This window comes from Cornus florida, unplaced genomic scaffold (genome assembly GCF_030987335.1).
Source record: "Cornus florida cultivar Cherokee Brave unplaced genomic scaffold, ASM3098733v1 CherokeeBrave_3.0.0_Hap2_Chr05, whole genome shotgun sequence".
Taxonomy (NCBI): Eukaryota; Viridiplantae; Streptophyta; class Magnoliopsida; order Cornales; family Cornaceae; genus Cornus; species Cornus florida.
This window is the reverse complement of record NW_026775575.1, coordinates 83,113,441-83,125,763: the sequence shown is the minus strand read 5'-3', so window position 1 is coordinate 83,125,763 and position 12,323 is coordinate 83,113,441. Positions and strand designations below refer to the sequence as shown.

The 12,323-nt window shown below is 33.9% G+C and overlaps 1 protein-coding gene across 2 annotated transcripts; it reads right to left on the bottom strand.

Annotated features, from left to right (window-relative positions):
• Nucleotides 1-2,524: 2,524 nt before the first annotated feature.
• Nucleotides 2,525-7,311, bottom strand: LOC132307230 (transcription initiation factor TFIID subunit 15b-like). Of its 2 annotated transcripts, XR_009482191.1 has the most exons (7): nucleotides 6,955-7,311; nucleotides 6,676-6,787; nucleotides 5,669-6,308; nucleotides 5,242-5,392; nucleotides 4,865-4,946; nucleotides 2,804-2,999; nucleotides 2,525-2,685 (listed from the first exon to the last, which is right to left on the bottom strand). XR_009482191.1 is itself a non-coding variant. In XM_059804931.1 (6 exons), the coding sequence occupies exons 1-6, from the start codon at nucleotides 7,256-7,258 to the stop codon at nucleotides 2,888-2,890; spliced, it is 1,401 nt and encodes a 466-aa protein (XP_059660914.1). In that variant the 5' UTR covers nucleotides 7,259-7,311; the 3' UTR covers nucleotides 2,525-2,887. The 2 variants fall into 2 exon arrangements, 1 of the variants encoding a protein (XP_059660914.1); XM_059804931.1 differs by having other exon boundaries at nucleotides 2,525-2,999.
• Between the last annotated feature and the right edge of the window lie 5,012 nt (nucleotides 7,312-12,323).

Below are 12,323 nucleotides of genomic sequence, written 5' to 3'. Positions count from 1 at the left end.
AATCTCTAATCTTGTCACTAGTAGATGCGATCTTTTTGACTCATTGAATCATCCATCTTTAACATCTTCATTTCCAAGAATGAATTTTCCGCTACATGAATTCTTTGCCCTTCTTTTTTAAAGCCCAGCACTTGCTCTACATTTTTGCTCTAGATTCTTTTTTAACACTCAACGCCATATAAAATGGTATGATTTAACAACTGTTCCATAAGAATTTCCTTTTACTTTATGTATTATAGCTTGTCTCTATTTTATCTTAACGTGTTATATCTTATCAGTCATATCAAACCCAGCAAGGGTAATTTATCATAGCAAACTTTTAGATAATAAAAAATAAAAAAAATACACATTTCAGTAAAAAATTGTGTATGTGTGTGTGTTTTGTGTTTGGTTAAAAAGTGTTTTCTAAATATTCATTTTTAAAATAAAAGAATAAACTACACAGATCTCCTGTAATTTATCATAATTACATGGACCTTCCCTATATTTTTCAAAATTACTCTAACCTCTCTTACAAAGCAAACCTTATCACACATACCTTCCCAAGACGGTCAAATAGACTAATGGATTTAAATATTTTTTAATGACATGAAATGAATGTACTACCAATATCATGAGAAATTACCATATCACCAACTTTTGGAGGGAAACTAGGGAAAAAGAAGGGAACCTTTCATTTTCACATTGCCAAGTTAGGGATTCTGAACATGACAATTAGACATCATGAACCTTTCATTTTTCATTTGCCGAATACGATGAAGAGATCTGTATATATATGTATGATTGAGACATCATCGTGTGAAGCACCAAATGAAATATGATGTTCTTAAAAATAAATGACAACTAAATATTTGTATTAAACAACTTTATGCTTCAGGTGGAGTATAAATGACTATTGAATTCAACAAAGAGCAAAGTGTTTGAATTTATACTTATAATACTATTTATGCAGGGTCGTAGTCTAGCTTGGGTTCTCTATTTTAAATTGTTAACGTCCAATGGAAGATCTGCTCTTTTACCCTCGAAATTTTCACTCATTTTTAAATTCTTGAAAGTGTTTTTCAAATTATAATTGTACACTGATTTAATTTGTGTTGATTGAATTATCAATCAACACTAAAAAATCAAAACTAACTGTTTATAAAACTAGACCATTCAATTTTGAATTCAAGCTCCAAATGAATTTAAACTTGATCTAAAACAAAAACATGATTCTTTATATATCAATTCCATATTATTGGAATTTCAAATCAGTTCCAATTTTGGGCAACTGTAAGCACGCACCCAACCTGAGTGTAAATATTAATTAGAAAGGAGACATCTTTTAAACCCTGAAGCACTAGTCCGAAGGGGTTATAATCTTTTAAACCCTATTACTGTTCTGCCGAAGATGTAAGCCAGAGAGATTTTAACAACCAACATTTGAAACCACATCCATAGAATGGACTGTCTTACAAAACTATTTCATGTGGTTCAGCAAAAATAATAATAATAATAATAATAACTAAATAAATAAGAAAGAGAAAACCACTTAAGAGTCTTGACGTCCTATAGGAAATAAGAACGAAACCAATCAGAATCGAAGACCCTAAGCAAAATAGAGAGAGTTTGGAGGGAGACGACAAGGGACCACCATGCAAAATTGTCTATAAGATTCGTCGATGCTGATGCAAGGAAGCACATAACAGAGAATCATTGTAATGGTGGAAGCCTCCAAATATCACAAAGAACTAGCAGGTGGTCACTGCAAGTTCCGTTACAAATCAACACAACGAAATAGCTCCACAGCAGAAAGGCAGGCAACATTCATGGAGATAGATCGTCTGCTCCCTTCCGTAGCTTGCTGGCTCAGTGTTATAATTGTTCAATAGTCGCAAAAACATTTAAAGGTACTCATACTATCCAAGGTAATCTTAACGACATTTGCTGTTCTATGCAATCATAATGTATCTTGTTCTCTCCATAATACTAATTGTTACTTTTTATATCTCAAATAACAAGTTCGAGATGAAAAGATAGAGAAGGGTACTTGATGTACAGGGGAGAAAATATTCGGAAATTTACCTCACATGAAAAATGAGGGAGAGGAAGAGAGAGGGAGGGGGGCACAGGGCATTGGTCCAGGTGGTATAACAAAAGGGAGGTTGGTTCGAGCCCAATGGGCATTTGTGATGGGAGTGTCCATGAGTATTTACCCAAGTGAAAATTAGAAAGGGCACAATTTCCCTCTACATAGGGAAAGTAACTGAAACCTTGAACCGAACTTGAAGAATCTGGCAAATCTCTATTCTATATACGGTATTTGTGTAAAATGTTATTTGGCCACCAAAAAGAAAAGAAAAAGAAAAAATATCAAGAGTCAGCTGCCTTACTTAAGTTAAAGGGGTTTGGTGGGAGGAAGGATCCACATTTATGGAATGGCCAGAGTCGGAGATGAGATTAAGATATATAACAAAAGACCTCAGAAGGAAGAGACTGCATAACAGGACAATTCATGATCCATGCAATCACTCCTTCACATCTATACACATGAAGAGGCAAGAATTTAGATAACATGCAAATCAAACCCATAAAATCCGCCACTCAACATGTCAAATATCATAAATGTGTGATTTTGAAATAGCAACACTCACCTGAAAATTTCAACCTACCTTAGCAGCAATTTGGAGAATATCCGCTTTGCCTCTATAAAAAACATTCACACGGTTTAAATCAATCCCAAGCTTAAAGATAAAACTCCCTCCACGTAGCGGAAGACAATATAGAGAAAAGGGGTACTGCTCTGAGTGAGTGAACAACCTACCTCCAGTTTGAGAATAAACCCGCCAATGGAATATATTAAATCCTTCCAAACACAGTTTTTAGTACATAAGTGCTCAGTTGAAGTTCAGTATGGGCGCGAACGGTTTCCACCGTGGTAATTTCTATCTGGACCGCCATCTCTGTAGTTGTCTCTGCGTCTGTCTCCACCACCCCCATAACCACCTCTACCACCTCCCCTGTTGCACGAACAAGTAGCCAATAAAACAGTAGCTAAAAAGCATTAAAGCCGGATATATATACATCTTCTAATTTATACATAGACTACTAACTTGTTCCACACGCCAGTGAAGCTTGTGACCACACACTACCCAAACAAGTGAAATCTCATAGTGCTGTCTTTCACTTTCTTAAGAGGTATTTATAGTGCATTTAAATTAAAGAAAAGAAAATGATAGCATTAAGCAGTACAAAAAAGAGAGGAAAAAAATAAAAGAAAAATAGTATCAATCATTGTACTTGTGTGGATACGAGGAAAAGAAACAAAAAGATGGTGATTTCCCTTCATATCTTGTTTTATAATATAATGGAGAAAAAGAGAGAGAGAGAGAGAGAATGAATGTTTAAGCAAGTGGAAAAGGTTAAAAGACAAACTTAAGTACTGCTCGATAAAAGTGCTGAAATTTTTAAGAGCTAAATTTTAAGTGATAGCTATTAATTGAGATTTTTTTTTTTAAATTTGGCTGTTGATAAGTGAAATTACACGAATGGCTATTTAGTCTCATACCAACATCTTCGTTCGTGTTTCCCAAAAGTATGAGCCTGCAATGTTAGTTATCTCATTCTGTAGAAAGAAGTTTTTGCTAAGGCCGAAAGCCTTCCAAAAAGTATATTGGTTAGTTGGTGAGAGTGTCAACCAGCACAACTAGTGAATTTTATTGGTGACCGTACTAAAAATCTATCCTGCCTTTGTCTAGGTTGGGCTCAATGACAGAACTGTTACCCATACCTCATACCCACCGCAATTTAAATTCCTTAAAAAAAAAAAAAAGGTGATAGTGAACCACCTAAACCAAAAAGATATGAACTTAGAGGAACATAAAGACCCACCTATAACAATACAAAATAAATGGACTGAAACCAAAATGATAAGAACTTAGAGGAACATAAAGACCCACCTATAACAATACAAAATACATGGACTGAAACCACCATATACAAACCCAAATGCAGCCCATGTAATATAAAGTACAATTATACAAGTAAAACATTCAACATGTATTGCTTCTAAAATACCGAAAAGAGGTAATGATACTACATAAAATTTGGACGATCCATCAAAAAACATGATGTCCATATGCTTCAAGCTAGCCAAATCTATTTATGAGAAATCCTTAAGCAATGGTTACTTTGGCAGTTTGCAATCAAAGTTGGCAATAAAAATTAGAAAAGTGACCTAAGGTATAAAGTAAGTGCGCGCAGGACACACTTCAGAAACATAGGGATCAGCAGCATACACAGTGGAAATACAATAAATACACAACTCACCAAATAACATCCTAAAATTCATCCAATCAAAAGTATGATCTACATTGCATGACTGAAGAAGAGAAAAGTGATTGCAGAAATCCTGATTTCTCCAAACGTCAGTGAACTTTGAAAATACAGCACAAGTAACTATTCAACAGCTCATCATACAGGGACGGAGGCAGCTAAGGCCCACAAGAGGCAGCTCCCCCCCCACCCAAAACGTCAGTGAACTTTGAAAATACAGCACAAGTAACTATTCAACAGCTCATCATACAGGGACGGAGGCAGCTAAGGCCCACAAGAGGCAGCTCCCCCCCCCCCCCCCCCCCCCCCCCCCAAAAAAAACAAAATTTTTCCATTTTATTTTATATTATCACAAAATGCCATATGTATTTTTTTGTAATATCAAAAAAATGCCCTCCTCGGTTTTGTTATTAGTCTTTTGTGTGTATTTATGTGCATATACAAGCCAAGGGTTGAGCCCCCTCTGAACCCAAATCCTGGCTCTGCCCCTGCCAACATTTAAAAGAATAAATATACAAATACAATACAGAAGGAAGGTAGGATGGCTTACCCGGGGCCATATGCTGGAGGGGCCTTTGGAGCAGACTTTGCGGCCATTGCAACACTGATTTTGTAACCCCTCATGTCATAATCTGATGAGATTTCAATGTAGGTATTTAAGAAAAAATAACATAATAGTTTCCACTAAAATAAGAAAAAAATTCCCAAATCCATTAGTATAGAACATTTTCTTTTCCAAGTGAAAGTATATGAAAGAGTAAAAGGTGATTTTGCTGTAGTGGAATGAGAAACATTGAAGACATTTCAAGAGAAATAAATGATTCAGTAAGTTGATCAAATAATATTACTATGGTTTGAAAGAAAGTAACAGTATCTCTACTCTGACACACAGTGAAAGTGTGTTGAATCAAGAGAAACGTAACATACGGTTAAAAAAGGCACCAGCAGAATGTGCTGCAGATGGATCTTCATAAGACAAAACTGCATCCCCTTTGTTGTTTCCTTGCTCATCTGTATAAATTTTTATATTCCAGGGCCATTGGTCCTTATAGCCCCGCTTTTGCTTGATTCTTCCAACCTAAATAATAAAAATTGCATTAGTGTCCCAATAAAACAACATTAATAAATGAGAGGAAAAAATGGGTCAGCTTGCACTTGTTGCTTAGCATCTCTCATTCGTACATAACAAATGGAATGAAATTCCACAACCACCCCCTTTTCTTCATCGGCTATTCATAAAAAGATTAACAATTTCACTAATGGGGATAGCTGGATATGTTCAACTATGTTATTGAAACATAAATTTCTAATGCATAAAGTTTAAAAAGTCCAAAAGAAGAATATTGTGTCTTACTTGTCCAATGCCGCCAAAAAGTTCTCTTAATTCCTCAGAAGTTACATCTGGAGGCAAATTTGAGATATAAATTCTCGAGTTGTCACAGAACTCCCCGCAATTCTCATCACATTGCTTAACTGGAGCCTCAGCAGGAGCACCAGCATAACCATCTACCGGGTTACGTGGACCACCACCATACCCACTGTATCCACCAGGTGGGCCACCCCGACCACCACCTTGGGCATAACCCAACGCATCGCCACCGCCAACAGGGGCACCATATGATGGGGGATATGAAGTAGGTCCACCAGTATAGCTCGCAGGTGGGGGGACAGCATCTGTTCCATAATTAGGGTTCCCATTGTAAGTGTTTGGAGGTGGTGGGAATTTGCCACCTGACCCAACATAAGATGGAGGAACCTGATCATAACCAACACCATCCCTTCCTTGATTGCCACCATAAGAACCACCTCTACTACCTCCAACACTTCCACCGTCATAATTCCCACCTCTACCCCCTCGATTACCATCATATCGCCCACCACTTCCTCCTCTGTTATAGCCGCCACTGATGGCCCCGCGGTTGCCACCACTGGCAGGAGCTTGTGCACCACATTTGTTACACTCGACTCTTCTTGCGAAGTTCAGATTCCCACAGCTACATCCACATATAAGAGTTTCAAAAACATATATCTACACAAGTAACAACCAAGAAAACACAAAATTACAACCTTTTTGTCTTTTGAAGTTTCGTTTGTATCAGCCAAAAACCTTAAATCAATTTTTTTGTGAAAAGTAATGGTACTTTATTTTAAAAACAAAAAAAACAAAAAACAATTTCCTCAAGATTCATGAAAAAATATACTTGGTGATAGTCGGAACCTCAAAGAAAACCTTTTTTTTCCTGGGAATTTCCTAGAAACCAATTTCCCACTCTCAAAACCGAACATGCAGGTGGGAGAAATTAATTTAACAAATTTGAAAATCAGCAGATCTCCAAAAGAAATAAGAAAAAAATGTTGTACCTAGGATTAGGGCAACGCCAATCACCTTCCTTGCCGCTTCCGCCACCACGGCCACCTCCTCCTCTACCACCACGATCTCCTCCTTGATACACACCTCCACCTCCGCCGCCACCTGCAATTACAAACGAATAAAGAGAAACATCATGCACAGCCACACACATGTAAGATATACAGAAATATATATACATATAAACCCTAAACCAATTAATCTACAACAATTCAAACAGAGGATGCAGAAAAGAGAACGAGAAAAATAAACATCTCGATTCTGTGAATTACCACCATATCCTCCACCTCGTCCACCACCTCTGCCACCTCGTCCACCACCTCTACCCCCACCTCCACCTCCCTCATAACCTCCACGGCCACCGCCACCATAACCTCCGGCACCATCACCACCGTAACCTCCACGGCCACTTCCTCCATGACCTCCAGCACCACCCCCGTATCCTCCGCCACCGCTACCTCCATATCCTCCGCCACCGCTACCTCCATATCCTCCGCCTCGACCACCATATCCTCCGCCGCCTCCGGCCGGCGGAGGAGCAAATTCGTCGCCTTCGTAACCGTACGCACCAGACATATTCTAGGGTTTCTTTTCCCACACAGCGAGAGGGGGCCGCTATATCGTATTAGCCGACGCCCAGACAAATTTATTTATTCAATTTTACAAATAAGCCCTCGGTTAAATAAAATATACTGATCTCCCCTAGTATTAGACTTAATTGCATGCTGCATAAAATAATGACCTTTATTATCCCGTGTACCCTCGCTGTTGCTTGTTGAGAGATTTATGACATGAAATGTCATTTTTGTCCTTATTTATGACATGAAATGTCATTTTTGTCCTTATATTTCAATACATTCTGAAAATATTCGATACAAAGGTTCTTTGTTTGGATGAAAAAAATTTTTTTTTTTTTTTTTTTAGTGTTTGGTTATTGAAAAATATTAAAACTTAACAAACATAATTTACTAATCAATTTTTAGCAAGTTAAATATATTACGGAAACAACCGGAGCCGAAATGTTTATTGTGTCAAGGATTGTCTCAACGATACTTTCTCCCTTTCCAAATAGAAAGTCTCACCCAGTTTTTAAATCCACAAAGGGAGTGTGAGAGTGATTTTTTACCAATAGAAAACAAATTTATTCATTTTGCCCACCTTTTATAAATAATAGTTGACTCTCCCTCTCTATTCTATTTCTCTCTTCTTACTCTTATTTCCTCCATGATCTCTAATTATTTTTTTGACAATACTTAAATCATCACTAGTGATGATTTACAATATACTCACTACTAATAAATTGACAAGTCTTATTTTAATTACCGAATCATGGATGATAATCAAATCACTATCTCTGATTTGGTAAGTGAATATCTATCACCATCTTTGATTTGGTAATTAAAAATCGTCTGTGAATTTATTATTGGTTCATGTGAGTCTATTATAAATTCTTGCTTACGATAATCTAAGAGCATTTCTAGCGGTATGTTAAAATTTTTTGTGTAAATATGATGTGTCAGAGTTGATTTACACAAAAAATTTGTACAAACTATTTTTAGCTCAAGCGGTTGTTTTATACCTTTTGTGTAAAAAAGTATCCCCACTAACAACCAACCACGTGTCATACCCAATGCCCTACGTAATTTTTACGAACCTACTTTATTCAGTTTACTTTTTGGCAATTAAATCTCACGTCTCAATCCTTCTTAGTTGGGAAAAAAATAACAATTTCCACCTATATTTCACTTTCTCATCCCGCCGATAGCAAACATTTCACGCCATTGCCACCAGAAACTTATACCAAATAATAAAAATAAGATTCAAGTATGTAGAAACTACATGATTAAAATATATATCTAATATTTGGCTATTAGATATTTATCTCATTATAATAGAATGTAAAAGAATAAAAAAATCTAAAAAAATCTTATAATCTACCGTATGATTGCAAAAGATAAAGATCAAACGAAAGTGATGAATCAAATTATGTTTATTAAAAATATATATATAAATAAATAAAATATGGTCGAGCAGTTTTTACCTTGCCACAAGTTACTGATTCTTTTCTATTGCATTATAGAAAAGTTATCAAACAAAGAGGCGTAAAGGAATGAGAGAGAATAAAGAGAACCGTGAGTGGGAAAGGGAGAGGAGAGAGAAAATATGTTTACATGGCAATGTAAAAGTGCTGTGTAAAATACACAACCCTTTTACACATTAGTGATATGGCAGTGTATCTTAACAGACTACTAAAGATAAAAAAAATTACAAATCATATGTGACCGTGTATATTTTACACAAAATGATTTTTAGCTCTAGCGGTCTGTTATTTATTTATTTATTTTTTGTGTAAATATGATGTGTCAGATTAGATTTACACAAAAATTTTGTATTAACTATTTTTAGCTCCAGCAGTTTGTTAATTTTTTTTTTTTTTGTATAAATATGATGTGTCATAGTAGATTTACACAAAAAATTTGTACTAACTATTTGTAGCTCCAGCGGTTATTTTATACCTTTTGTGTAAAAAATTATCCCACAATAACAATCAACTACGTGTTATACCCAAGGCCCTATATAATTTTTACAAACCTACTTTATTCAGTTTACTTTTTGGCGATTAAACCTCACATCCCAATCCTCCTCACTTAGGAAAAATATAATAATTTCCCCCTATATTTCACTTTCTCATCATGCTATCGCCATCGAAATTCTAACTTGTAACAAATAATAAAGTAAGATTCAAATATATAGAAAACTATATATCTAATCTTTGTCTAGTACGTATTTATCTCATTAGAATATAATGTAAAATGATAACAACCCTATAATCTACAGTATAATTACAGAATGTGATGAATTAAACTATATTTATTAAAAAATAAATAAATAAATAAAAGATAGTCGAGTAGTTACAGATTATTCACTCTAGAAAAGGGATGAGGGAGGGAAAGAGAATCGAGAGTGAAAAAGGGGAGGAGAGAGAAAATATGCTTACATAGCAATATAAAAATGCTGTGTAAAATACACAACCCTTTTACACATGTGCGATGTGGTAGTGTATCTTAACCAACTGCTGGAGATAAAAAAAATTAACAAATTATATGTGACAGTGTATATTTTACATAAAATGATTTTTTAACAAACTGCTAGAGATACTCTAAGTATTGTTCTCTTTTTCTTCTTCTTCCCTTTTTTTTTTTTCTTTCAAAATTCTCTTATATTTTTTTTCTTCTTCACTTATTTTTATTATTGTAATTGAATAGTTTTTTTTTTAAAAAAACAATGTAATGTAAATACCTTTTTAAAACATAATTCAAACTTTTTTTTATGAAATATGGTACACCAAATTAGTTGACGAATATATTGTTGTTTCGTAATAAATCACACCAAAAACAGAACAAAAAACAAACGTATCTTTGATATAAAATAAAGAGAAAATTAGATTTTGGTGATCAAATTCAAACAAAATTGATATATAGTGATCTTAAAGTTGATAAAAGATGAATAGTCACCAAATTTAAAAATTAATTGTTAGCAAGTGACTATTTGATGGTTTATTACTTAAATATCCTTCTTGTAATACATTATTTTTTAATTGAACAGATTTACCTTACACATTAAACATATTAAATTGTTAGTTAAATTATTACACATACACTGCTTTACCAAAATAATAGACTATTTTATTATATGGGTAGTTATATAATATACAGTACACACATATAGGTATAATTTGACAGGGGTGTGGTTTAGAAACTCAATGACATGTAAACTTCGAGTTGATAAATTCGTGTGTGATGGAATATAAACAAGTACGAGTAATATTTGTATTTACTTTTAGTTATGTATTATAGTGAAAAATAGATAAGGTAAGGTTATTAAAGAAACTTAACGTTTTAATCGGTAAGTTTGTAAACTAAAAAAGGAAAAAAAGAAGGTTGGTGAGAAAGAGAGGTGGATGAATAGAATGGCAATTTTACCATCTAAAAATTATTTTTGGAATGTGTAATAAACAAGTAAATATTTTGATCAAATTCTCCTTAAATGGTTACTCGTTAACAATTAAATTTTAAAATTAGTCACTATTCATCTTTTCTTGACTTTGGAGTCACTTTTGAACAAATTTATTTAAGTTTGGCCACTAAAATCTAATTTTTCCTAAAATAAAGAATGAAAATTATAACATCTTGCTAAAAAGACGTTAATGTCTGTATTTTATACTTTAAATTTTATTTTACAACATTTATTTTTTGAATTATTGAATACTATATAAATTTTGAATATTATGCTCTCATTATACTTTTATTTCTCAATTTATCGCCTTGCTGCACAGTTAATTTATCTTGTTTAATATGATGCTCTCTGAAATGAATTTATGGCTCCGTCTCCTTAGTCCTTTCCACCAACTATTGCCCCGTCCCTCCCACCATTTTGAGTGAAAATTGTTTGAATATTGTAGAAAATTGTACGTTCCCAAATTTTTTTTTTTTTTTTCTTTTTTTCCCGTGAAACAATGAGAATTTATGTTATTTTAAATGTGAAGAGCCTTTACTAATTGAATAAAACGGGAGCGAAAAACAAGTGTCATATTGATAAAACAAAAAAATGTAAAATATTTTTAGGCAACAAGTATATACAGAGTATTTGTTATTTTTATTTATGAAAAAAAGAAAAAAATAGATAGAGTATAGTATATATATATTAGAGGTGCACAAAAATTCGGTCAAACTGAAAATCCAAACCAGATCAAACCGGACTGGACAGTTTGGTTTGGTTTGATAATGGTTTAGTTCGGTCACGGTTCTAAATTTGTGAAACCTTAAAGATACAGTTTGAGGTCCTTTAGGACCGAACTAGACCGAACCAAACCGTTATGTTATGTTATGTTATGTTATATATATATATATTTATTTATAGAGTATATATAATATAATATAATATAATCTTACAATTCAAATTACTTAGAAGTTTGTAACAACTATCAATCATGGGTCCACTTTTAAATATCTTAGGTCTTATTAATTTATTAGATTTTTTTTTTTTCTTTTAGTTATCTTAAGTCTTATCAATTTATTAGATATTTTTTTTAGTGACTGAATTGAATTTTGACTGGTTGTTTCTTGTTGAATAACTAATTCTAAATGTATTGGGTTATTACTAATTATTAATTTATTTATTTTAGTTTTAGAAGTGATATAAAAGAATGAATTAAATATATTAATATATATTAATAGTTCTGAATTTGTTGATATGAATCTTTCCATAACCATAAAATAAAAAAAAAAACACAAAACGTGGAATCGAACGGAACCAAATCGATTAAATAATTTAGTTTGGTTTCAAATTTTATTAATACATTAGAAGTAGTTTGGTTTTAAAAAAACCCTTAAACTGTACGGTGACCACCTAGTACCGTGTGCACCCTAATATATATTTACGAGTAGTTTATTTTCAAAAGCATCTCTGCCAAATAAAACCAGTTTTTGGGTTTCTCAATCGGCTCAGTAGAGGCTAGAGATGATCACGGGTTGCTATTCTCTACTGAACTTGGACCACGAGTAAGCCACGCGCTTCCCTCAACTCGGTCAATCCCGTCCGTCCACGTGTCCCACAACCAACGGCCCAAACTACACCCAAC